At 40.7% G+C, this 24,882-nt stretch overlaps 1 protein-coding gene across 1 annotated transcript in view; it reads left to right on the forward strand.

Moving 5' to 3' along the window:
* LOC139763625 (E3 ubiquitin-protein ligase AMFR-like) overlaps positions 1-24,882 on the forward strand; it is a 93,412-nt gene that overhangs the window by 41,686 nt on the left and 26,844 nt on the right. Inside the window, exons 6-8 of the mRNA XM_071689861.1 lie at positions 7,619-7,805; positions 12,067-12,351; positions 22,719-22,864. Coding sequence (XP_071545962.1) covers positions 7,619-7,805; positions 12,067-12,351; positions 22,719-22,864 — 618 coding nt within the window. The remainder of the gene's footprint in view (positions 1-7,618; positions 7,806-12,066; positions 12,352-22,718; positions 22,865-24,882) is intronic.

Raw genomic sequence — 24,882 nt, forward strand, 5'->3', positions numbered from 1 at the left:
CTAAAAAAGGACTGATGATTGGGAATACCTGGTTCAAAAAGAGAGAGATACATAAGTATACATATGTAAGTAAGAGAGATGGCCAGAGAGCACTATTGGATTATGTTAATTGATAGGCATGTTAAAGAGACTTTTGGATCTTAATTTACTGAGAAGGGCAGCTGGAGGATGTCTTATCATTATCTTGTAGAATTGAAGGTGAAGATTTGTAGAGGTTTTCAGAAAAGAAGAATGTTAGGGTGAAAAGTGAAGAATGGTGAGAGTAAGTGAGCTTGGAAAGGAGACTTGTGTGAAGAAGTACCAGGAAGTTGAGTGCAGAATGATAAAAGATGAGAGCAAATGACGTAAGGGGAGTGGGAGATAAATGGGATGTATTTAGGGAAGCAGTGATGGCTTGCGCAAAAGATGCCTGTGGCATGAGAAAGGTGGGAGTTGGGCAGATCAGAAAGGGTAGAGTGGTGGGATGAAGAAGTAAGATTGTTAGTGAAAGAGAAGAGAGAGGCATTTGGACAATTTTTGGAGGGAAGTAGTGGAAATGACTTTGAGATGTATAAAAGAAAGAGGCAGAAGGTCAAGAGAATGGTGCAAGAGGAGAAAAAGAGGGCAAATGAGAGTTGGCGTGAGAGAGTATCATTAAATTTTAGGGAGAATAAAAAGATGCTTTGGAAGAAGGTAGATAAAGTGCATAAGACAAGAGAACAATTAGGAACATTGGTGAAGGGGGCTAATTTGGAGGTAATAACAAGTAGTGGTGAAGTGAGAAAGAGATGGAGTGAATATTTTGAAGGTTTGCTGAATGTCTTTGATGATAGAGTGGCAGATATAGGGTGTTTTGGTAGAGGTGGTGTGCAAAGTGAGAGGGTCAGGGAGAATGGTTTGGTAAACAGAGAAGAGGTAGTGAAAGCCTTGCAGAAGATGAAAGCCGGCAAGCCAGCGGGTTTGGATGGTATTGCAGTGGAATTTATTAAAAAAGAGGGTGACTGCTGTTGACTGGTTGGTAAGGATATTCAGTCTATGTATGGTTCATGATGAAGTGCCTGAGGATTGGCGGAATGCGTGCATAGTGCCATTTTACAAAGGCAAAGGGGATAAGAGTGAGTGCTGAAATTACAGTTATAAGTTTGTTGAGTATTCTTGGGAAATTGTATGGTAGGGTATTGATTGAGAGGATAAAGGTATGTACAGAGCACCAGACTGGGGAAGAGCAGTGTTGTTTCAGAAGTGGTAGAGGATGTGTGGATCAGGTGTTTGCTTTGAAGAATGTATATGAGAAATACTTAGAAAAACAGATGGATTTCTATGTAGCTTTTATGGATCTGGAGAAGGCATATGATAGAGTTGATAGAGATGCTCTGTGGAAGGTATTAAAATGGTGTGGGAGGTAAGTTGCTAGAAGCAGTGAAAAGTTTTTATCGAGGATGTAAGGAATGTGTATGAGTAAGAGGAGAGGAAAGTGATGGGTTCCCAGTGAATGTCGGTTTGTGGCAGGGTTGTGTGATGTCTCCATGGTTGTTTAATTTGTTTATGGATGGGGTTGTTAGGGAGGTGAATGCAAGAGTTTTAGAGAAAGGGGCAAGTATGCAGTCTGTTGTGGATGAGAGAGCTTGGGAAGTGAGTCAGTTGTTGTTCGCTGATGATACAGCACTGGTGGCTGATTCGGTTGAGAAACTGCAGAAACTGGTGACTGAGTTTGCTAAAGTGTGTGAAAGAAGAAAGTGAATGTGAATAAGAGCAAGGTAATTTGGTTCAGTAGGGTTAAGAGACAAGTTAATTGGGAGGTAAGTTTGAATGGAGAAAAACTGGAGGAAGTGAAGTGTTTTAGATATCTGGGAGTGGATTTAGCAGTGGATGGAACCATGGAAGCAGAAGTGAGTCACAGGGTGGGGTAGGGGGTGAAGGTTCTGGGATCATTGAAGAATGGGTGGAAGGCGAGAGCATTATCTCGGAGAGCAAAAATGGGTATATTTGAAGGATTAGTGGTTCCAGCAATGTTATATGGTTGCAAGGCATGGGCTATAGATAGGGTTGTGCGGAGGAGGGTGGGTTTGTTGGAAATGAGATGTTTGAGGACAATATGTGGTATGAGGTGGTTCGATCGAATAAGTAATGAAAGGGTAAGAGAGATGTGTGGTAATAAAAAGAGTGTGGTTGTGAGAACAGAAGAGGGTGTATTGAAATGGTTTGGTCACATGGAGAGAGTGCGTGAGGAAAGATTGACAAAGAGGATATATGTGTGGAGGGAACGAGAAGTGGGAGACCAAATTGGAGGTAGAAGGATAAAGTGAAAAAGATTTTGAGTGATCGGGGCCTGAACATACAGGAGGGTGAAAGGCGTGCAAGGAATACAGTGAATTGGAATGGTGTGGTATACCGGGGTCGACGTGCTTTCAGTGGATTGAACCAGGGCATGTGAAGCATCTGGGGTAAACCATGGAAAGTTGTGTGGGGCCTGGATGTGGAGAGGGAGCTGTAGTTTTGGTGCATTACACATGACAGCTAGAGACTGAGTGTGAACGAATGTGGCCTTTGTTGTCTTTTCCTAGCACTACCTCCTGCGTGCGCAGGAGAAGGGTGGTGCCATTTCATGTGTGGTGGGATGGCGACCAGAATGGATAAAGGCAGCAAGTATGAATATGTTATTGATTTATTTTATTTTGCTTTGTCGCTGTCTCCCGCATTAGTGAGATAATGCAAGGAAACAGATGAAAGAATGGCCCAACCCACCCACATACACATGTATATACATATACATCCACACACGCAAATATACATACCTATACATCTCAACGTATACATATATACACTTTTTTTTCTTTCTTTCATACTATTCGCCATTTCCCGTATTAGCGAGGTAGCGTTAAGAACAGAGGACTGGGCCTTAGAGGGAATATCCTCACCTGACCCCCTTCTCTGTTCCTTCTTTTGGAAAAAAGAAAAAAAAAACGAGAGGGAAGGATTTCCAGTCCCCCCGCTCTCTTCCCTTTTAGTCGCCTTCTATGACACGAAGGGAATACGTGGGAAGTATTCTTTCTCCCCTATCCCCAGGGATGATATATATACACACACAGACATGTACATATATACACATTCCTATGAGTCCACGGGGAAAATGAAACACGAAAAATTCCCAAGTGCACTTTTGTGTAATAATCACGTCATCAGGGGAGACACAAGAGAGAAATATAACAGTCAGTTGATATACATTGAAGAGACGAAGCTAGGACACCAATTGGTAAAGATGTTTACCAAATGGCGTCCTAGCTTCGTCTCTTCAATGTATTTCATCTGACTGTTATATTTGTCTCTTGTGTCTCCCCTGGTGATGTGATTATTACACGAAAGTGCACTTGGGAACTTTTCGCGTTTCATTTTCCCCGTGGACTCATAGGAATATCTTGATCACGCGCAAAATTGTGATCCTTTCTAATATATACACATTTACATAATTCATACTCTCTGCCTTTATTCATTCCCATTGCCATCTCGCCACACATGAAATAACAACCCCCTCCCTTCCTCATGTGTGCGAGGTAGCGCTAGGAAAAGACAACAAAGGCTACATTTGTTCACACTCAGTCTCTAGCTGTCATGTAATAATGCACCGAAACCACAGCTCCCTTTCCACATCCAGGCCCCACAGAACTTTCCATGGTTTACCCCAGACGCTTCACATGCCCTGGTTCAATCCATTGACAGCACGTTGACCCCGGTATACCACATCGTTCCAATTCACTCTATTCCTTGCACGTCTTTCACCCTCCTGCATGTTCAGGCCGTGATCACTCAAAATCTTTTTCACTCCATCTTTCCACCTCCAATTTGGTCTCCCACTTCTCCTCGTCCCCTCCACCTCTGACACATATATCCTCTTTGTCAATCTTTCCTCACTCATTCTCTCCATGTGACCAAACCATTTCAAAGCACCCTCTTCTGCTCTCTCAACCACACTCTTTTTATTACCACACATCACTCTTACCCTGTTATTTCTTATTCGATCAAACCACCTCGCACCACATATTGTCCTCAAACATCTCATTTCCAGCACATCCACCCTCCTGCGCACAACTCTATCCATAGCCCACGCCTCGCAACCATATAACATTGTTGGAACCACTATTCCTTCAAACATACCCATTTTTGCTTTCCGAGATAATGTTCTTGACTTCCACACATTTTTCAACGCTCTCAGAACTTTTGCCCCCTCCCCCACCCTATGATTCACTTCCACTTCCGTGGTTCTATCCACTGCCAAATCCACTCCCAGATATCTGAAACACTTCACTTCCTCCAGTTTTTCTCCATTCAAACTTACCTCGCCAACTGACTTGACTCTCAACCCTACTGTACCTAATAACCTTGCTCTTATTCACATTTACTCTTAAGTTTCTTCTTTCACACACTTTACCAAACTCAGTCACCAGCTTCTGCAGTTTCTCACATGAATCAGCCACCAGTGCTGTATCATCAGCAAACAGCAACTGACTCACTTCCCAAGCTCTCTCATCCACAACAGACTGCATACTTGCCCCTCTTTCCAAAACTCTTGCATTCACTTCCCTAACAACCCCATCCATAAACAAATTAAACAACCATGGAGACATCACACACCCCTGCCGCAAACCTACATTCACTGAGAACCAATCACTTTCCTCTCTTCCTACACGTACACATGCCTCGCATCCTCGATAAAAACTTTTCACTGCTTCTAACAACTTGCCTCCCACACCATATATTCTTAATACCTTCCACAGAGCATCTCTATCAACTCTATCATATGCCTTCTCCGGATTCATAAATGCTACAAACAATTCCATTTGCTTTTCTAAGTATTTCTCACATACATTCTTCAAAGCAAACACCTGATCCACACATCCTGTACCACTTCTGAAACCACACTGCTCTTCCCCAATCTGATGCTCTGTACATGCCCTCACCCTCTCAATCAATACTCTCCCAAAGAATTTCCCAGGAATACTCAACAAACTTTTGCCTCTGTAATTTGAGCACTCACTTTTATCCCCTTTGCCTTTGTACAGTGGCACTATGCAAGCATTCCGCCAATCCCCAGGCACCTCACCATGAGTCATACATACTTTAAATAACCTTACCAACCAGTCAACAATACAGTCACCCCCTTTTTTAATAAATTCCACTGCAATACCATCTCACATACATTCTTCAAAGCAAACACCTGATCCACACATCCTGTACCACTTCTGAAACCACACTGCTCTTCCCCAATCTGATGCTCTGTACATGCCCTCACCCTCTCAATCAATACTCTCCCATAGAATTTCCCTGGAATACTCAACAAACTTTTGCCTTTGTAATTTGAGCACTCACTTTTATCCCCTTTGCCTTTGTACAATGGCACTATGCAAGCATTCCGCCAATCCTCAGGCACCTCACCATGAGTCATACATACATTAAATAACCTTACCAACCAGTCAACAATACAGTCACCCCCTTTTTTAATAAATTCCACTGTAAAAACATCCAAACCCGCTGCCTTGCTGGCTTTCATCTTCTGCAAAGCTTTTACTACCTCTTCTCTGTTTACCAAATCATTTTCCCTAACCCTCTCACTTTGCACACCACCTCGACCAAAACACCCTATATCTGCCACTCTATCATCAAACACATTCAACAAACCTTCAAAATACTCACTCCATCTCCTTCTTACATCACCACTACTTATCACCTCCCCATTAGCCCCCTTCACTGAAGTTCCCATTTGTTCCCTTGTCTTACGCACTTTATTTAACTCCTTCCAAAACATCTTTTTATTCTCCCTAAAATTTAATGATACTCTCTCACCCCAACTCTCTTTTGCCCTCTTTTTCACCTCTTGCACCTTTCTCTTGACCTTCTGCCTCTTTCTTTTATACATTTCCCACTCATTTGCATTATTTCCCTGCAAAAATCGTCCAAATGCCTCTCTCTTTTCTTTCACTAATAATCTTACTACTTCATCCCACCACTCACTACCCTTTCTAATCTGCCCACCTCCCACGCTTCTCATGCCACAAGCATCTTTTGCGCAAGCCATCACTGCTTCCCTAAATACATCCCATTCCTCCCCCACTCCCCTTATGTCCTTTGTTCTCACCTTTTTCCATTCTGTACTCAGTCTCTCCTGGTACTTCCTCACACAAGTCTCCTTCCCAAGCTCGCTCACTCTCACCACTCTCTTAACCCCAACATTCTCTCTTCTTTTCTGAAAACCTCTACAAATCTTCACCTTCACCTCCACAAGATAATGATCAGACATCCCTCCAGTTGTACCTCTCAGCACATTACCGTCCGAAAGTCTCTCTTTCGCGTGTCTATCAATTAACACGTAATCCAATAACGCTCTCTGGCCACCTCTCCTACTTACATACATATACTTATGTATATCTCTCTTTTTAAACCAGGTATTCCCAGTCACCAGTCCTTTTTCAGCACATAAATCTACAAGCTCTTCACTATTTCTATTTACAACACTTAACACCCCATGTACACCAATTATTCCCTCAACTGCCACATTTGCATTCAAATCACCCATCACTGTAGCCCGGTCTCGTGCATCAAAACTACTAACACACTCACTCACCTGCTCCGAAAACACTTGCCTCTCATGATCTTTCTTCTCATGCCCAGGTGCATATGCACCAATTATCACCCATCTCTCTCCGTCCACTTTCAGTTTTACCCATATCAATGTAGAGTTTACTTTCTTACACTCTATCACATACTCCCACCACTTCTGTTTCAGGAGTAGTGTTACTCCTTCCCTTGCTCTTGTCCTCTCACTAACCCCTGACTTTACTCCCAAGGCCTTTCCAAACCACTCTTCCCCTTTACCCTTGAGCTTTGTTTCACTCAGAGCCAAAACATCCAGGTTCCTTTCCTCAAACATACTACCTATCTCTCCTCTTTTCTCACCTTGGTTACATCCACACACATTTAGACACCCCAATCTGAGCCTTCGAGGAGGATGAGCGCTCCCCACTTGACTCCTTCTTCTGTTTTCTCTTTTAGAAAGTTAAAATACAAGGAGGGGAGGGTTTCCGGCCCCCTGCTCCCGTCCCCTTTAGTCCCCTTCTACGACACGTGAGGAATGTGTGGGAAGTATTCTTTCTCCCCTATCCCCAGGGATATGAATATGTACAAGTGTATATATGTGTGTGTCTGTGTATGTATATGTATGTATAAGTTGAAATTTATAGGTATGTATGTGTGTGTGTGGGTGTTTATGTATATACATGTGCATGTAGGTGAGTTGGGCCATTCTTTCGTCTGTTTCCTTGCGCTACCTTCGCTAACGCGGGAGACAGCAACAAAGTATAATAAATGAAATAGATAAATTATTTTGATTTTAGCAAAAGGATATTGTATGGGCTTACATGTGATATCTCCCACAGTTTAACTTTGATAGGTTTTTTAATTCTTTTTATGAAAAGATATTTTTTTTGTAATATTTTTTAGTAAATGTCATGGCTCATAAGGTTTGATCTGTAGTTGGAAAATTGACTTTTCACTTACCCAGTGTTTTCTCAAGAGAGGAAGATCATCCTATATTTCAAACATTTATTAAGACTTGTAATATTGATTAATGGTATTCTTGACACTTCAGGTACCCAGAGATTAGTGGTATGGATATTTTGGTAGAAGAGAGCACATGTGCCATATGTTGGGAGCACTTAGAGATTGGCCGCTGCCTTCCTTGTTCTCATGTCTTTCATGCATCGTGTCTCTTGGCGTGGCTACACCAAGATTTGTCATGTCCAACTTGTAGACATAAGTTACATAAACCTGAACAGGTATGTTTTTTAGAGTAAAATTTCATACAAGTAAGTGTTTCAGGGGACACCCTGGTGCAGAGTTAGCAGCAAGATTTCCAAAGCTGAATAAATGTTTGATGCTTTGCAAGGTCTGGGCTAACATGATTATGTTTTTGTTGTTTTGAGTATGTTTGTTGTCATTTCATACCAAGAGAATAATTTTGATATAGATTTTAAAGTCAAAATCCAATACAGTAGGGAATGGTATTATAGAGGATAGTGTATAGCATTATTTCTTTCTGCTCTCATTAACTTCATTCCCATATCCATGAGGTGGATCAGGTGCATCCAGTCTTGCATATAACATACACATCCTCAACACCACGCCCAGATTGTTGAAGTGAAATATGAACTTCCCCTTGAAGAGGAGTGCATATTGCTTTTTCCCTTTGTGCATTAAATTGATTCAAAAAGTGAGACTAAAGTCACTGTTCATACCAACTCCATGCATTAGATGTTTCCATTGCATATGATCCTAATTCATTCCTCTCCCATTCTCATCATTGTCTTTAGCACTGATTATCTCACTCCATATGCTCATCTCTTTAGTGGTTTACATCTTATTCCTGTACCTTTTGCTATCATGGTACATGTCTTGATTGGCAGGTGGATCATCTGCCATACAGTCCACACAACTGTACCTTCCTCAAAAACTTTCATCCATGCCTTGTTCTAATGTTTTTTTTACTCCCCATATCACCCTTACATCTGCTTTCTGTATCTTTCTGCTCTCCTGATTTTGTCTGTACTATTGAAGTGTGCCATCATTACTGTTCGTGCTTATTTATTTTCTTGACATCTATAAACTTGGGTCTCATGTCCGTACGTTTGAGATGGGATAGTTGCTCCAACATACATTTTTGTTTCACCCTCTACCTTTTTATTTTTCTGTTTGGTAAAGTTTTCAGCACACCGCTGATTTTTTTCCTTGCAAGACCAACATCCATACCGAATTGTGCTCCCAAGTGCTTAATTTCACCCACAACTTTCAGATCCTCATCATTTCATTGAACATTATGTTGTAACATTCCAGTTCTTTTAAAACTAATCTCTTACTTTTTTCTTACATTTGTTTTCAGCACCTTTCTCTTTCATACACCATTAGATTGGCTAACTATTCTATCCAACCCCTTCACTGATTTAGCTAACAGCAGCACCCTCTTCTTACAACAGCTGAGCTTCTGTTGTATTTCAGTGCTTTAGCAGTGCACTGTTATCTCCCCATCTCACTCAGTTTATGCAAAGCCCACAGCCGTAGTGATGTCAACCATCTTGATGTATTTCAAACTACTCACAGATACCATACCAACATTTCCTCTCATTCATGCATTGCTTCCATAACAAAAGCTCTTAGTAACTTTCATGTACACCCCATTGAGTCGGAACTTCCCAGAAAATATTCCTATTAAGCTTATCATGCGATTTTTCTGAATCTTTAAATGTTGTACGGACTTCTTCTTCAGGTTTTCCACCAGTAGATAGGTACCTCCAGTATATCTGGAGTATTCTTTGGGAGTCTTGTACCTCCACTGCCTGAGCTATGCCTAGACTGCTGTATTTCTGCAATATTTTGAATTTTCAGAATTTTTTCATCACTGAATTCACTTTGTTTTAGATCTGCAGCACAGTCTGGCTTGATCATACTATACATCTTCCCAGCTGTGCTTAGAAGACTTATTCTCTTGTAATACTTTATGACTTGTACTCTCTTTGCCTATGTACATTGGAAAAGTTATTGCCTTTGTCCAGTTATCAGGAACTTTTCCATTATTCCATGCTGTTCGATTTTTTAGCAGTACTGTACAACGGTATTTTCAGAATACTGCTTTTTACTGGATGTTTCAAGGGAAAATCTCATATCTTGAATATTTTTTAATGATATATGTTAGGATATTTAATGTACGTATGGATCATGGTGAAGTGCCTGAGGATTGGCAGAATGCATGCATGGTGCCATTGTGCAAAGGCAAAGGGGATAAAGGTGTGTTCAAATTACATAGGCATAAATTTGTTGTGTATTCCTGGGAAATTATGTGGAAGGATATTGATTGAGAGGGTAAAGGCATGTACAGAGCATCAGCTTGGGGATGATCAATGTGGTTTCAGAAGTGGTAGAGGATGTGTGGATCAGGTGTTTGCTTCGAAGAATGTATGTGGAAATACTTAGAAAAACAGATGGATTTGTATGTTGCATTTATGGATCTGGTGAAGGCATATGATAGGGTTGATAGAGATGATTTGTGGAAGGTTTTAAGAGTATATGGTGTGGGATGTAGGTTGCTAGAAGTAGTGAAAAGTTTTTACCTAGGATGTAAAAGCATATGTACTGAGTAGGAAGAAAGGTAAGTGATTGGTTCCCAGTGAATGTCAGTTTGTGGCAGGATTGCGTGATGTCTCCACGGTTGTTTAATTTGTTTATGGATGTGGTGGTTAGGGAAGTGAATGCAAGAGTTTTGGAGAGAGGGGCAAATATGTAGTCTGGTATGGATGAGAGGGCTTGGGAAATGAGTCAGTTGTTGTTTGCTGATGATACAGCGCTGATCGCTGGTTATGGGAAGAAACAGCAGAGGTTGGTGACTGAGTTTGGTAAAGTGTGTGAAAGGAGAAAGTTAAGATCAAACGTGAATAAGAGCAAGGTAATTAGGTTCAGTAGGGTTGAGGGGCAAGTTGATTGGAGAGTAAGTTTGAATGGAGAAAAACAGGAGGAAGAGAAATGTTTTAGATAAGTGGTAGTGGATTTAGCAGCGGATGGAACCATGGAAGTGAGTCACAGGGTGGGGGAGGGGGCGAAGGGCCTGGGAGTGATGAAAAATGTGTGGAAGGCGAGAATGTTATCTCAGAGAGCAAAAATGGGTGTGTTTGAAGGAATAGTGGTTCCAACGATGTTATATGGTTGTGAGGCATGGGCTATAGATAGGGTTGTGCGGAGGAGGGTGGATGTGTTGTAAATGAAATGTTTGAGGACAATATGTGGTGTGAGGTGGTTTGATCAAGTAAGTAATGAAAAGGTTAGAGAGATGTGTGGTATTAAAAAGAGTGAGGTTGAGAGAGCAGAAGAGGGTATGTTGAAATGGTTTGGACACATTGAGAGAATGAGTGAGGAAAGATTGCAAAGAGGATATATGTGTCAGAGGTGGAGAGAACGAGAAGTGGAAGACCAAACTGGAGGTGGAAGGATGGAGTGAAAAATATTTTGAGCAATCAGGGCCTGAACATACAGGAAGGTGAAAGGAATGCAAGGAATTGAGTGAATTGGAATGATGTGGTATACCAGGGTGGATGTACTGTCAATGGACTAAACCAGGGCATATGAAGCATCTGGAAAGGTCTGTGGGGCCTGGATGTGAAAAGGGAGCTGTGGTTTTGGTGCATTACACATGACAGTGTGAAGAATGTGGCCTTTGTCGTCTTTTCCTAGCACTACCTTGCGGGTCGGGGGGTTTGCTATTTCATGTGTGGCGTGGCGGCGATGGGAATGGATGAAGGCAGCAAGTATTAATATGTACATGTGTATATATGTATGTACACATTGAAATGTATAGGTATGTATATATGTGTGTGTAGCTGTTTATATATATATATATTATATATATATATATTATATATATATATATTATATATATATATATAATATATATATATATACATATGTATGTTGGTTGGTTGGGCCATTCTTTCGTCTGTTTCCTTGCTCTTCCTCACTAATGCAGGAGACAGCGATGAAGTATGATAATGATATATACATACATACATACATACATACATACATACATACATACATACATACATACATACATACATACATACATACATACATACATACATACATACATACATACATACATACATACATACATACATACATACATACATACATACATACATACATACATACATACATACATACATACATACATACATACATACATACATACATACATACATACATACATACATACATACATACATACATAAATGCCCATACACACACATGTTCATTACATATACATAAACATGCACATATTCATACTTGCTTGCCTTCATCCATTCCTGGTGCTACCCCACCCAACAGGAAACAGCATCGCCTCCCGTTGCTTCAGAAAGGTAGCGCAAGAAAAACAGACAAAAAAAGACCACATTCATTCACACTTAGTCTTTAGCTGTCATGCGTAATGCGCCATTAATTCTAGATTAATTAATGGAATGGTTTAATATTCCCTTTTGATATATTATTTGACAGAATGATGCTCGTTCATTGCCTGGTTCTTTGCTGGATGGTCTCCTTCCTGTCAGTGAGGAAAATGGGATGGGACAAGAAAATGGTGTGAGAGATGTTGCTCATGGAGCTGGAGGTGCTTTCCCATCCCCTGCTGCTCCTGAGGGCTCTCCTGGCACTCCAGGATGGCGTTATGTTTCATGGTTGCCTAGTTTCAGTGTTGAACAAAGTCACACACAGCTTCCCCGTCATCATCAAGCTAATTCGCAACCTACATCAATGTCTCAGTTGGATAACCTTGCCAGACAGGTGAAGAAGTGCATTGTTTTCTTTGATTTTTGTAGAATATGCTAATATTGAATAAACTTTTTTGTTTTCCATATCTTTTATTTCAAACTTGCAGTGACATTTAACCACAGTAGTGCCACCCTTTCAGAGCATTTTTCAAACTTCCTTGTAACTGCATATATATATGAAAATCTCTTTGGTACTTTCGTTTTGTGCACATACTATCAATCTAGTCCTTCCACCTTTGCTTTTACCTGTAAACCTTTCTTTCTTGAAGAGTCATGTCTTCAAACTTTTGTGATGTCCTGATTAATTTTGCTTTCTTTCTATTACTCACAATGGTCTTCTTAAGGGTGTGTCATTCGCCTTTTCCATGTCGGTCACTGTAACAAAGACAAATAAGGAAAATTCAGTTAGGATGGTAATGAGTAAGCTGAAATTTAAGGTTGAGTTATGAGAGAGAGCAAAAATTTGAGGCACACCAAAAGCATTGGTGAATATGAAAAAATTGATCATGAAGTTTGAAAGAAGCTTGTCTGAAGTAGGACTTTTCCTGTCTCTGATGTGTAGATTTGAAACATGTATCTATGGAGGTCAGGATGGGTAAGAATAACAGCAGTAAAGATGGATCAGTTACATTGTATAGTTGGAGCTAAGAGGGTAGATATGATAAAGAGTGAGGATGTGGGAAGACTATGTGGTTTAAAAAACATTAGAAATATTCATGAATGAAATTCCCATAGGATGGTATGGCCATGTAAGACGAAGGGTAGGTATTAGGTTGGTGAAGATGCATAGCAGTTTAAGAGAAGTAGGCAGGATAAGAAATTGATCATTGAAGAGAGAGAGTTAGTTAAGGCTGTGTATATTTCAAATGAAGATGGTGATTAAATGACTGGGGACTGGTTGCAATGGAAACATTCTGTGTTTGGAGGTGGTGTGAATGGCAATATTGGTTTCAGTTGAATTATCAGTGTAGCATGCAAAGTGAAAAGGTAAGAAGCACTTTGTTGAATGCAGAAGTATATGTTTCACTTTAACATACTTGGCAAGGGTTGACATTTGCTTATGTAATTGATTTCCCCATATAGATTGCAGATAGAGTTAATGATGATACATAGAAATTTGACGTTTTGATATTTGTTTTACCTCATGATCTCTGTATTGTCACTTCTTGTCATAACCCATAGTCTGTTGCATCAACTAATTTACATAATACTTCTTTGTACCTTATTCCAGAGTCCTTTTCAGTATTTTCTAATTGCTATCATATTCCACCTTAGAGACTTCAGAACTGCACTTTGCATACAACAACCTCCCTGAACTTCACCATCTTACATACACTTTCTCTCTAAAGTGAGCATTTTGGCTCTGTATTTGCCATTTCTTCATATCTATTACTTGTACTTTATATGTTTTTCAAATTCCATTTCCTCTTCTCATTCTTAATGCTTATGGATGTATTTACATTTATGTCTTGTCATGGGAAGTTTGTGTGAGATTGAGTATGTTTTATTATTTTTTCTTTTTGCTGTCTCCCGCGTTTGCGAGGTAGCGCAAGGAAACAGACGAAAGAAATGGCCCAACCCACCCCCATACACATGTATATACATACGTCCACACACACAAATATACATACCTACACAGCTTTCCATGGTTTACCCCAGACGCTTCACATGCCTTGATTCAATCCACTGACAGCACGTCAACCCCGGTATACCACATCGCTCCAATTCACTCTATTCCTTGCCCTCCTTTCACCCTCCTGGATGTTCAGGTCCCAATTGTTCAAAATCTTTCTCACTCCATCCTTCCAACTCCAGTTTGGTCTCCTACTTCTCCTCATTCCTTCTACAGCTGAGAGAAGTGTTTGGACAATTTTTGCAGGAAAGTAGTGTAGATGACTGGGAGATGTATAAAAGAAAGAGGCTGGAGGTCAAGGGAGAGGTGCAAGAGGTGAAAAAGAGGGCAAATGAGAGTTGGGGTGAGAGAGTATCATTAGATTTTAGAGAGAATAAAAAGATGTTTCGGAAGGAGGTGACTAAAATGCGTAAGACAAGAGAATAAATGGGAACAACGGTGTAGGTGGCAAATGTGGAGGTAATAACAAGTAGTGGTGAAGTGAGAAGATGGAGTGAGTATTTTGAAGGTTTGTTGAATGTGTTTGATGATATAGTGGCAGATATAGGGTGTTTTGGTCGAGGTGGTGTACGGAGTGAGAGGGTTAGGGAGAATGATTTGGTAAACAGAGAAGAGGTAGTGAAAGCTTTGCAGAAGATGAAAGCCGGCAAGATGGTGGGTTTGGATGTTATTAGAGTGGAATTTATTAAAAAAGAGGGTGACTGTGTTGTTGACTGGTTGTTAAGGATATTCATTGTATGTATGGTTCTAGATGAAGTGCCTGAGGATTGGCGGAGTGCATGCATAGTGCCATTGTACAAAGGCAAAGAGGATAAAGGTGAGTGTTCAGATTACAGAGGTATAAGTTTGTTGAGTATTCTTGGGAAATGGGAGGGTATTGATTGAGAGAGTGAAGGCTTGTACAGAGCATCAGATTGGGGAAGAGGAGTGTGGTTTTAGAAGTGGTAGAGGATGTGTTGATCAGGTGTTTGCTTTGAAGAATGTATGTGAGAAATACTTAGAAAAACATGGATTTGTATGTAGCATTTATAGATCTGGAGAAGGCATATGATAGAGTTGATTGAGATGCTTTTTGGAAGGTATTTAGAGTATATGGTGTGAGAGGTAAGTTGCTAGAAGCAGTGAAAAGTTTTTACCTATGATGTAAGGCATGTGTACGAGTAGGAAGAGAGGAAAGTGATTGATTCCCAGTGAATGCTGGTTTGTGGCAGGAATGCATGATGTCTCCATGGTTGTTTAATTTGTATATGGATGGAGTTATTAGGGAGGTGAATGCAAAAGTTTTGGAGGGGCAAGTATGCAGTCTGTTGTGGATGAGAGGGCTTGAAAAATGAGTCAGTTGTTGTTTGCTGATGATGCAGCACTGGTGGCTGATTTGGGTGAGAAACTGCAGGAACTGGTGACTGAGTTTGATAAAGTGTGTGAAAGAAGAAAGCTGAGAGTAAATGCGAATAAGAGCAAGGTTTTTAGGTTCAGTTGTGTTGAGGGACAAGTTAATTTGAAGGGAGGTATGTTTGAATGGAGAAAAACTGGAGGAAGTGAAGTGTTTTAGATATCTGGGAGTGGATTTAGGAGCGGATGAAGTCATGGAAATGGAAGTGAGTCACAGGGTGGAGGAATAGTGGTTCCAACCATGTTATATGGTTGCGAGGCATGGGCTATAGATAGGGTTGTGCGGAGGAGGGTGGATGTGTTGGAAATGAAATGATTGAGGTGGTTTGATGGAGTAAGTAATGAAAGGGTAAGAGAGATGTGTGGTAATAAAACGTGTCTGGTTAAAAGAGCAGAAGAGGGTGTGTTGAAATGGTTTGGTCACATGGAGAGAATGAGTGAGGAAAGATTGACAAAGAGGATATATGTGTCACAGGTAGAGGGAATGAGGAGAAGGAGACCAAATTGGAGGTGGAAGGATGGAGTGAAAAGTATTTTGAGCGATCAGGGCCTGAACATGCAGGAGGATGAAAGGCGTGCAAGGAATAGAGTGAATTGGAACGTTGTGGTATACTGGGGTGGATGTGCTGTCAATGGATTGAACCAGGTCATGTGAAGCATCTGGGGTAAACCATGGAAAGTTTTGTGGAGCCTGGATGTGGAAAGGGAGCTGTGGTTTCGTGCATTGCACATGACAGTGTGAATGAATGTGGCCTTTGTCGTCTTTTCCTAGCACTACCTTGCGGGTCGGGGGGTTTGCTATTTCATGTGTGGCGGGGTGGCGACAGGAATGGATGAAGGCAGCAAGTATGAATATGTACATGTGCATATATGTATATGTCTGTGTATGTATATGTGTGGATATGTTCAAATGTATAGGTATGTATATGCTATTTCATGTGTGGCGGGGTGGCAATAGGAATGGATGAAGACAGCAAGTATGAATATGTACATGTGCATATATGTATATGTCTGTGTATGTATATGTGTGTGTGTACATTGAAGTGTATAGGTATGTATATGCTATTTCATGTGTGGCGTGGCGGCGATGGGAATGGATGAAGGCAGCAAGCATGAATATATACATGTGTATATATGTATGTACACATTGAAATGTATAGGTATGTATATATGTGTGTGTAGCTGTTTATATATATATATACATATGTATGTTGGTTGGTTGGGCCATTCTTTCGTCTGTTTCCTTGCTCTTCCTCACTAATGCAGGAGACAGCGATGAAGTATGATAATGATATATACATACATACATACATACATAAATGCCCATACACACACATGTTCATACATATACATAAACATGCACATATTCATACTTGCTTGCCTTCATCCATTCCTGGTGCTACCCCACCCAACAGGAAACAGCATCGCCTCCCGTTGCTTCAGAAAGGTAGCGCAAGAAAAACAGACAAAAAAAGACCACATTCATTCACACTTAGTCTTTAGCTGTCATGCGTAATGCGCCATTAATTCTAGATTAATTAATGGAATGGTTTAATATTCCCTTTTGATATATTATTTGACAGAATGATGCTCGTTCATTGCCTGGTTCTTTGCTGGATGGTCTCCTTCCTGTCAGTGAGGAAAATGGGATGGGACAAGAAAATGGTGTGAGAGATGTTGCTCATGGAGCTGGAGGTGCTTTCCCATCCCCTGCTGCTCCTGAGGGCTCTCCTGGCACTCCAGGATGGCGTTATGTTTCATGGTTGCCTAGTTTCAGTGTTGAACAAAGTCACACACAGCTTCCCCGTCATCATCAAGCTAATTCGCAACCTACATCAATGTCTCAGTTGGATAACCTTGCCAGACAGGTGAAGAAGTGCATTGTTTTCTTTGATTTTTGTAGAATATGCTAATTATTGAATAAACTTTTTTGTTTTCCATATCTTTTATTTCAAACTTGCAGTGACATTTAACCACAGTAGTGCCACCCTTTCAGAGCATTTTTCAAACTTCCTTGTAACTGCATATATATATGAAAATCTCTTTGGTACTTTCGTTTTGTGCACATACTAATCAATCCAGTCCTTCCACCTTTGCTTTTACCTGTAAACCTTTCTTTGCTTTGCACAGTCCTTGAATGTTCCATTGTACTCATGCACATTTCTTCTTTTGGCATCAGTTTCAAGATATTCTGGGTTGGTCTGCAGATTTCTTCTTGAGACATCAGTTTTAAGATGTGCAGATTGGTTTCAGTCATGCGCAGTGAGTGCCCTGGAAGTTGGTTGGTTGGGTAATTAAGGTGGCTGCACATTGTATAAGCATGGACCATGTCTAATCATTAAGGTCCACACCCAAGCCATTTAAACCCTCATGGCCTAGCCCCACAGCCATCATCTAGCCCCATCTCCATCACTTAGATCCATATGTAGCTCATAGTTCCACACTTCATCACCTTATTCGACACTCACTCACCAAGCCATACATCCCTACCATCAAGGCCTTCACCCCTTTTCCACAGCCCCACACATCTATACCTTACACCCCACCTCCATCAGTTAGCCCCTCGTCATCATCATCTAATCCCAGACACCTATCACCTAGCCCCACACCCCGAGTTCAGCCTCATATCCCTAGTCTCTAGCATCACACCCACATCACCTGGTCTCACGTCCCCTTTACTTAGATGCACACTCCAATGTATTGTGCCACATTCCCATTACTTAGCCTTCTACATCCTCATCACCTAGCACCCACATCCCCATTATTTAGACTGACACCATATTACTTAACTGCACGTCCCCACCACCACACTCTACACCCTCTTCACTTAACCCAAGACTTTCCTCCTCAGGTGCCACACTGCTGTTTGCTAGCCTTATGTCTTCATCACTTAGTCTTACATCCCAAATCTGTAGCCTTGCATCCCAATCATAGAGACCTACACCTCCTTACTCTAATACCACATCCCCACCCTGTAGCTCTGCACCTGCATCACTCAAATTCAGGAATGAGAATAAAGAATTTACAATAAAGTTTGCAGTGTTCCAGAAAAGTGAGATTCTTATCAGCAAGAAATTATCAAGGGAAAATGTACCTTGCTGAACCCTGGGCACTAATCTTAATACTAATAGTAATTATGATTTGTGTGTCTTTGATCCTTCTCTTTGTGCTAATATATTGATTGTGTCTGTGAGTATAAGATTTTTTCCATCCGTCTCTTGTCTTTATGTATGTCTGTCTCTTTGTGTATCTATGAGTATGAGTGAGTATGTTTATTGAAGTATAAGGGTTTCCTAGCCATCTCTGTTTCTACCCTTCTTCAGTCCCCCTTCTTTAAGTGTCCCCTCCCCTATCCTCCCATCTCTTCATACCATTACTTTGCCAGCTTCATCCTTGCGTTTATGGTAAACAGTACAGTACCAGTATACTGTATTTCTTATTTTTGCATAGTGTTTACTTGATGTTTGATGCAGCATTTTGCTTCATCAGTTTAAATTCATTGATGTGTTTAGTGATTTGGATTCATACAAGATTACTTTAAAAGAGCCCCAGTTATCTTACACTATATTATACGTACAAGAGTACTTTAAAGGAGCCTTTAGCTAATGTTTATTTATTTATATATTATACTTTGTCACTGTCTCCCGTGTTAGCGAAGTAGCGCAAGGATACAGATGAAAGAATGGCCCATCCCACCCACATACACATGTGTATACATAAATGTCCACACATGCACATATACCTATACATATACCTATACATTTCAATGTATACATACATATACATACACATATGTACATATATACACGTACATATTCATACATGCTGCCTTCATCCATTCCCACCGCCACCCCGCCACACATGAAATGGCATCCCCCTCCACACACGTGCATGCGAGATAGCGTAAGGGAAAGACAACAAAGGCCACATCCATTTACATTGAGTCTCTTATCTGTCATGTGCAAAGCACTGAAACCACAGTTCCTTTACCACATCCAGGCCCCGCAAAACGTTCCATGGTTTACCCCAGACGCTTCACATGCCCTGGTTCAATCCATCGACAGCACATCCACCCCAGTATACCACATTGTTCCAATTCATTCTATTCCTTGCACACCTTTCACCCTCCTATGTGTTCATACCCCGATCGCTTAAAATATTTTTCACTCCATCCTTCCACCTCCAATTTGGTCTTCCACTTCATGTTCCCTCTGTAATTTGAACACTCACCTTTATCCCCTTTGCCTTTGTACAATGGCAGTATGCATGTATTCCACCATTCGTCATACCATACATACATTGAATAGCCTCACCAGCCAGTCAAAAACACAGTCACCCCTTTGTTAATAAATTCCACTGCAATACCATCCAAACTGCCGTCTTGCCGGCTTTCATGTTCCCCAAAGCTTTCACTACCTCTTCTCTGTTTACCATATCATTCTCCCTGACCCTCTCACTTCACACATCACCTCAACTAAAACACCCTATATCTGCCACTCTATCATCAAACACATTCAACAAACCTTCAAAATATTCACTCCATCTCCCTCTTGCTTCACCACTACTTCTTATTACCTCCCCATTTGCCTCCTTCACCTCTCACTTCACCACTACTTGTTATGGCCTCCCCATTTGTCCCCTTCACCGATGTTCTCATTTGTTCTCTTGTTTTATGCACTTTGTTTACCTCCTTCCAAAGCATCTTATTTTCCCTAAAATTTAATGATACTCTCTCACCTCAACTCTGATTTGCCCTCTGTTTCACCTCTTGCACCTTTCTCATGACCTCTTGCCTCTTTCTTTTATACATCTCCAAGTGATTTGCACTATTTCCCTGCAAAAATCATCCAAATGCCTCTCTCTTCTCTTTCACTAACAATCTTACTTCTTCATCCCACCACTCACTACCCTTTCTGATCTGCCCACCTCCCGCCTTTCTCATACCATAGGTATCTTTTGCACAAGCCATCACTGCTTCCCTAAATACATCTCATACCTCCCTCTTTCCCCTTACATCATTTGCTCTCACCTTTTTCCATTCTGCATTCAATCTCTCCTGGTACTTCCTCACACAAGTCTCCTTTCCAAGCTCACTTACTGTCACCACTCTCTTCACCCCAACATTCTCTCTTCTTTTTTGAAGACCTCTACATATCTTCACCTTTGCCTCCACAAGATATTGATCAGACATCCCTTCAGTTGCCTCTCTTAGCACTTTAACATCCAAAAGTCTCTCTCATGCACCTATCATTTAACATGTAATCCAATAACGCTCTCTGGCCATCTCACCTACTTACATACATATACTTATGTATATCCCTCTTTTTAAACCAGGTATTCCCAATCACCAATCCTTTTTCAGCACACAAATCTATAAGCTCTTCCCATTTCCATTTACAACACTGAACACCCCTTGTACACCAATTATACTCACCTTTGCATTCAAATCACCCATCACTATCACTATAACCCGGTTTTGTGCATCAAAGCTGCTAACACACTCACTCAGCTGCTCCCAAAACACTTGTCTCTCATGATCTTTCTTTTCCTGACCAGATGCATAGGTACCAATAATCACCCATCTCTCTCCGTCCACTCTCACTTTTACATATATCAATCTAGAAATTACTTTCTTACCATCACATACTCCCCCAATCCTGCTTTAGGAGTAGTGCTACTCCTTCCTTTGCTCTTGTCCTCTCACCAACCCCTAACTTTACTCCCAAGACATTCCCAAACCTCTCTTCTCCTTTACCCTTGAGCTTTGTTTCACTCAGAGCCAAAACATCCAGGTTCCTTCCCTCAAACATACTACCTATCTCTCCTTTTTACTCATCTTGGTTACATCCACACACATGGATGAGGATGAGGAGGATGCTCATCCTTTGAGGAGGATGAGCACTCCCCGCATGACTCCTTCTTCTGTTTCCCCTTTTAGAAAGTTAAGATACATGGAGGGGAGGGTTTCTAGCCCCCCGGTCCCATCCCCTTTAGTCGCCTTCTACGACACATGGGAAATGCGTGGGAAGCATTCTTTTTCCCCTATCCCCAGGGATAGGGGGGAATGTATTTGACATTATATTTTGAGGTTAAGGTGGTGTTGGTTGTTGAGATCCTTTTCCCCTTAGGAAGGCAGTTTCTTTCTTGTATCAGTCAAGATTAGAACTATCAGGTCCTAGATCCATTATTGATTGTTAGCTTTGTAGGCAATATGAATTGGCAACATTTTGTTATAAAAACTTTTTCTCCTAGCTTTATGATCAGAAATGGGAATCATTGAAATTCATACAGTTTAAAGGCAAAAAGATCTTCTAAGGTGTGATGATCAACTTGTATGGGTAGATATTAATCCACGTCCAAAGTTTCTAGCCAGAGATAAGAATGTTAAACTAGGAATTAACCTTTTGAATGCAGTCTTTCTGAATATCATCCTTTATGTCAAGTCAGGACAAAGAGATATAAGCCTTTGTGAGTGTGATAAATTTCTGGTTGAATTTGGAAGTTTGTCTTTTCACAATTATGGTTGTATGCTTGAATTCATGTTGTAAGGAGAGTGGCATCAACCTTTGTGTTCTTTCAAAATTTTTTATTGGATAAGATTGTCAGAAGCAGGCTTTAGCATTCAGCATTTGCCTTTGATGAGACCTCCATTGGCATCTTGTTGACCTTCCTTTTGTGGCTGTGGGTAAGCCACCAGTAGAAAAGGATGCTCCAGAACAGGAATCAGTTTTGATTATGGATTGTTATTCTTGTTTTCCTTAGGTTCTTCACCTTGATGTGGATGTGTACTCAGATGGCTAAAGGATTCTGTCCTTAGGTGAGATACTTAGGTTTATGAGTGATGAAAACTCTGTTTTCATTTTTCAGCAGAGCACTGTAAGTTTTTGCATATTTTCCTCTCCTTTCGTTCTCCTCTTTCGTTGATGCTGAACAGAAACGGGAATAAGGCACAGGCACCACCTCATCTCCATTTCATGATGTTGTAGGCTTGGTTGCATTTCTGTATGATTATTGAGCCTTGTGAGTGAGCATCTGCTGGCTCCATATGTTTTCTGATGGTCATAAAAGGTGAATCCCTTTAGACACCCCTCATTTTGGTGGTAGAATGGTGTTTTAACCCACCCCAACCAACCAATTGTTTTCATTGATGCTTATAAGTCTCTGCTTATGGTGAGAAATGGTTTTGCATCCTTCTGAACCTCCAATTTTAGTATTTATATGGTGAGAGACAAGCAGTTCCTATTTTATCTTATTTAAGGTTATCATTTTCCATAGGCTTTGTGGAGGTATTCATGTCATATCTGTTCAGTTATGGTATATATTGAATTACTAAAGGTTTGGCTTAATTATTACAGGTACAACAAATGTTTCCTGATGTGTCTTATTCCCATATTTTGGAAGATCTGCGGCACACTCATTCCTTAGAAATAACTATTGATAATATTCTGGAGCAACGCTTAGTCAGTCCACCACCCATGTTCACTTCTAATGATAGCCTAAGGTATGTAATAGTTTCATTGCATGAATATTGTTTAGTATGAAAATGCTGAAGGTTGTTGTTAATTGTAAAAAGAGGACTATGCTAAAGCAAAATAAAAGATTTTCATGGTTTGTGTTGTTACTGCGATGGTGTCATTTAGGCATGAACCACGGACGGCCAGAACAGTATGCAATGATGTATAGTGCATTAAACAGTAGTATTCTAAAGTGAGAGAGAGTAATGAGGAAATGTTTATTCTGGGAACATCAGATGCTGAAGGGAGGTTAACAATGGTGGGACCCTCTTGGCTTAAATCACCATGTATGAGCTACTTAAAACAGATTTATTTTTGAGCATAAGATTAATTCAAAAGGACTTTAATTATCCTAATGTATATTTGATATATATTCTCAACAATATTCTCCATGATGACAAAATTATTACATTGTTTAGAACTTGTTGTCATGCCTCACTTTCATCATTTTCTTTACGTTTTGAAATTTACATATCACTGACAAGATATGTAATTCATGGATGTGAATGTGCTGAGAGGGGCAGCTGGTGGGATGTCAGATCATCACCTGGTGAAGGTGAGGGTGATGATTTGTAGAGGCTTACGGAGAAGGGTAAATGATATGGGTGAGAAGAGGGTGATGGAAGTTAGTGAACTTGGAAAAGAGGCTTGTGTGAAGAAATACCAGGATAGACAGAGTGTAGAATGGGAAAATGTGAGAGTAAACAAAACCAGTAAAGTGGGTGAGAAATGTGAGGCATTTAGGGAAGCAGTACTGGCCTGTGTGAAAAAAGTGTGTGGCATGTGAAAGTTAGGAGTTGGCAGGTGAGAAAGGGTTGTAGTGGTGGGATGACAAAGTTAAGGTGTTATTGAAAGAGAAGGGAGATGTATATGGACAATATTTATGGTGAAGGACTGTGAGTGATTTAGAGATGTACAAAACAAAGTAGCAGAAAGTCGGGAGGATGGTGATGGTGCTCAAAAGAGGGCAAGTGAAAATTGGAGTGAGCAAACAACAAACCTAATGGAGAATATATAAGATGTGTTGGAGGGAGGTTAATGAAGTGTGAAAATGAGAGCAAATGTGTGCATGAGTGAAGGGGCAAATAGGGACATGGTGAAAAGCAGTGATGAGGTGAAGAGGAGATGAAGCGAGTATTTTGAAGGATTGTTGAATGTGTCTGATGATAGGGTGTAGAGTGTTTTGGTTGGGGAGGTATGCATTGTGAGAAAGTCATAGTAAGTGGTTTAGTGAAGAAAAAAGGTGTTGAAAACCATAAGTGAGATGAATTGTGTAAAGTTGGCTAGAGTGGATGGTATTGCAGTTGAATTTCTTAAGAAAGGGTGGTGACTGTTGTTGCGATTGGTATGGTAGGATTTTCATTGTCATGGTGAGGTGCCCAAGAATTAGCTGAGTGTATGTATAGTGCCCTTTTATAAAGGCAAGGAGAATAAAGACGAATGTGTGAATTACAGAGGTATAAGTTTGCTGAGCGTACCCAGTAAATTGTATGGAAGAGTGGCGACTGAGAGGGTGTGAACATACATAAAACATCAGATTGGGAAGGAACACTGAGATTTCAGGAGTGTTAGAGGATATGTGGTTAAGGTGCTTTTTTTGAGAACGTGTGAAATACTCGGAGAAACAGAAGAGCCTGTATGTAGCATATATGGGTGTGGGGAAAGTGTATGATAGGGTTGATATAGATGCTTTGTGGAAGGTGTTATGAATATATGGTGTAGGAGAAAAGCTACTTGAAGAATTGAGATTTTATTTAGAGAGCAAGGTATGTGTGTGATTAGGTAAAGGAAGAATGGTTCCAGGTGAAGGTGGGTCTGCAGAAGGGGTGTTTGATGTCACCATGGGTTTTTAATTTGTTTATGGATGGGTTGGTGAGGGAGGTGACCTTGGGGAGAGAAACAAGTATGTTGTCTGTTAGGGGTTGGAGGGCCTGGGAGATGAGTGAGTTGTTTTTTGTTGAGATGACATATGGCTGGTGGCAGATTTGAATGAGAAGTTAGTGTC

This window comes from Panulirus ornatus, chromosome 47, assembly GCF_036320965.1.
Source record: "Panulirus ornatus isolate Po-2019 chromosome 47, ASM3632096v1, whole genome shotgun sequence".
Classification (NCBI taxonomy): domain Eukaryota; kingdom Metazoa; phylum Arthropoda; class Malacostraca; order Decapoda; family Palinuridae; genus Panulirus; species Panulirus ornatus.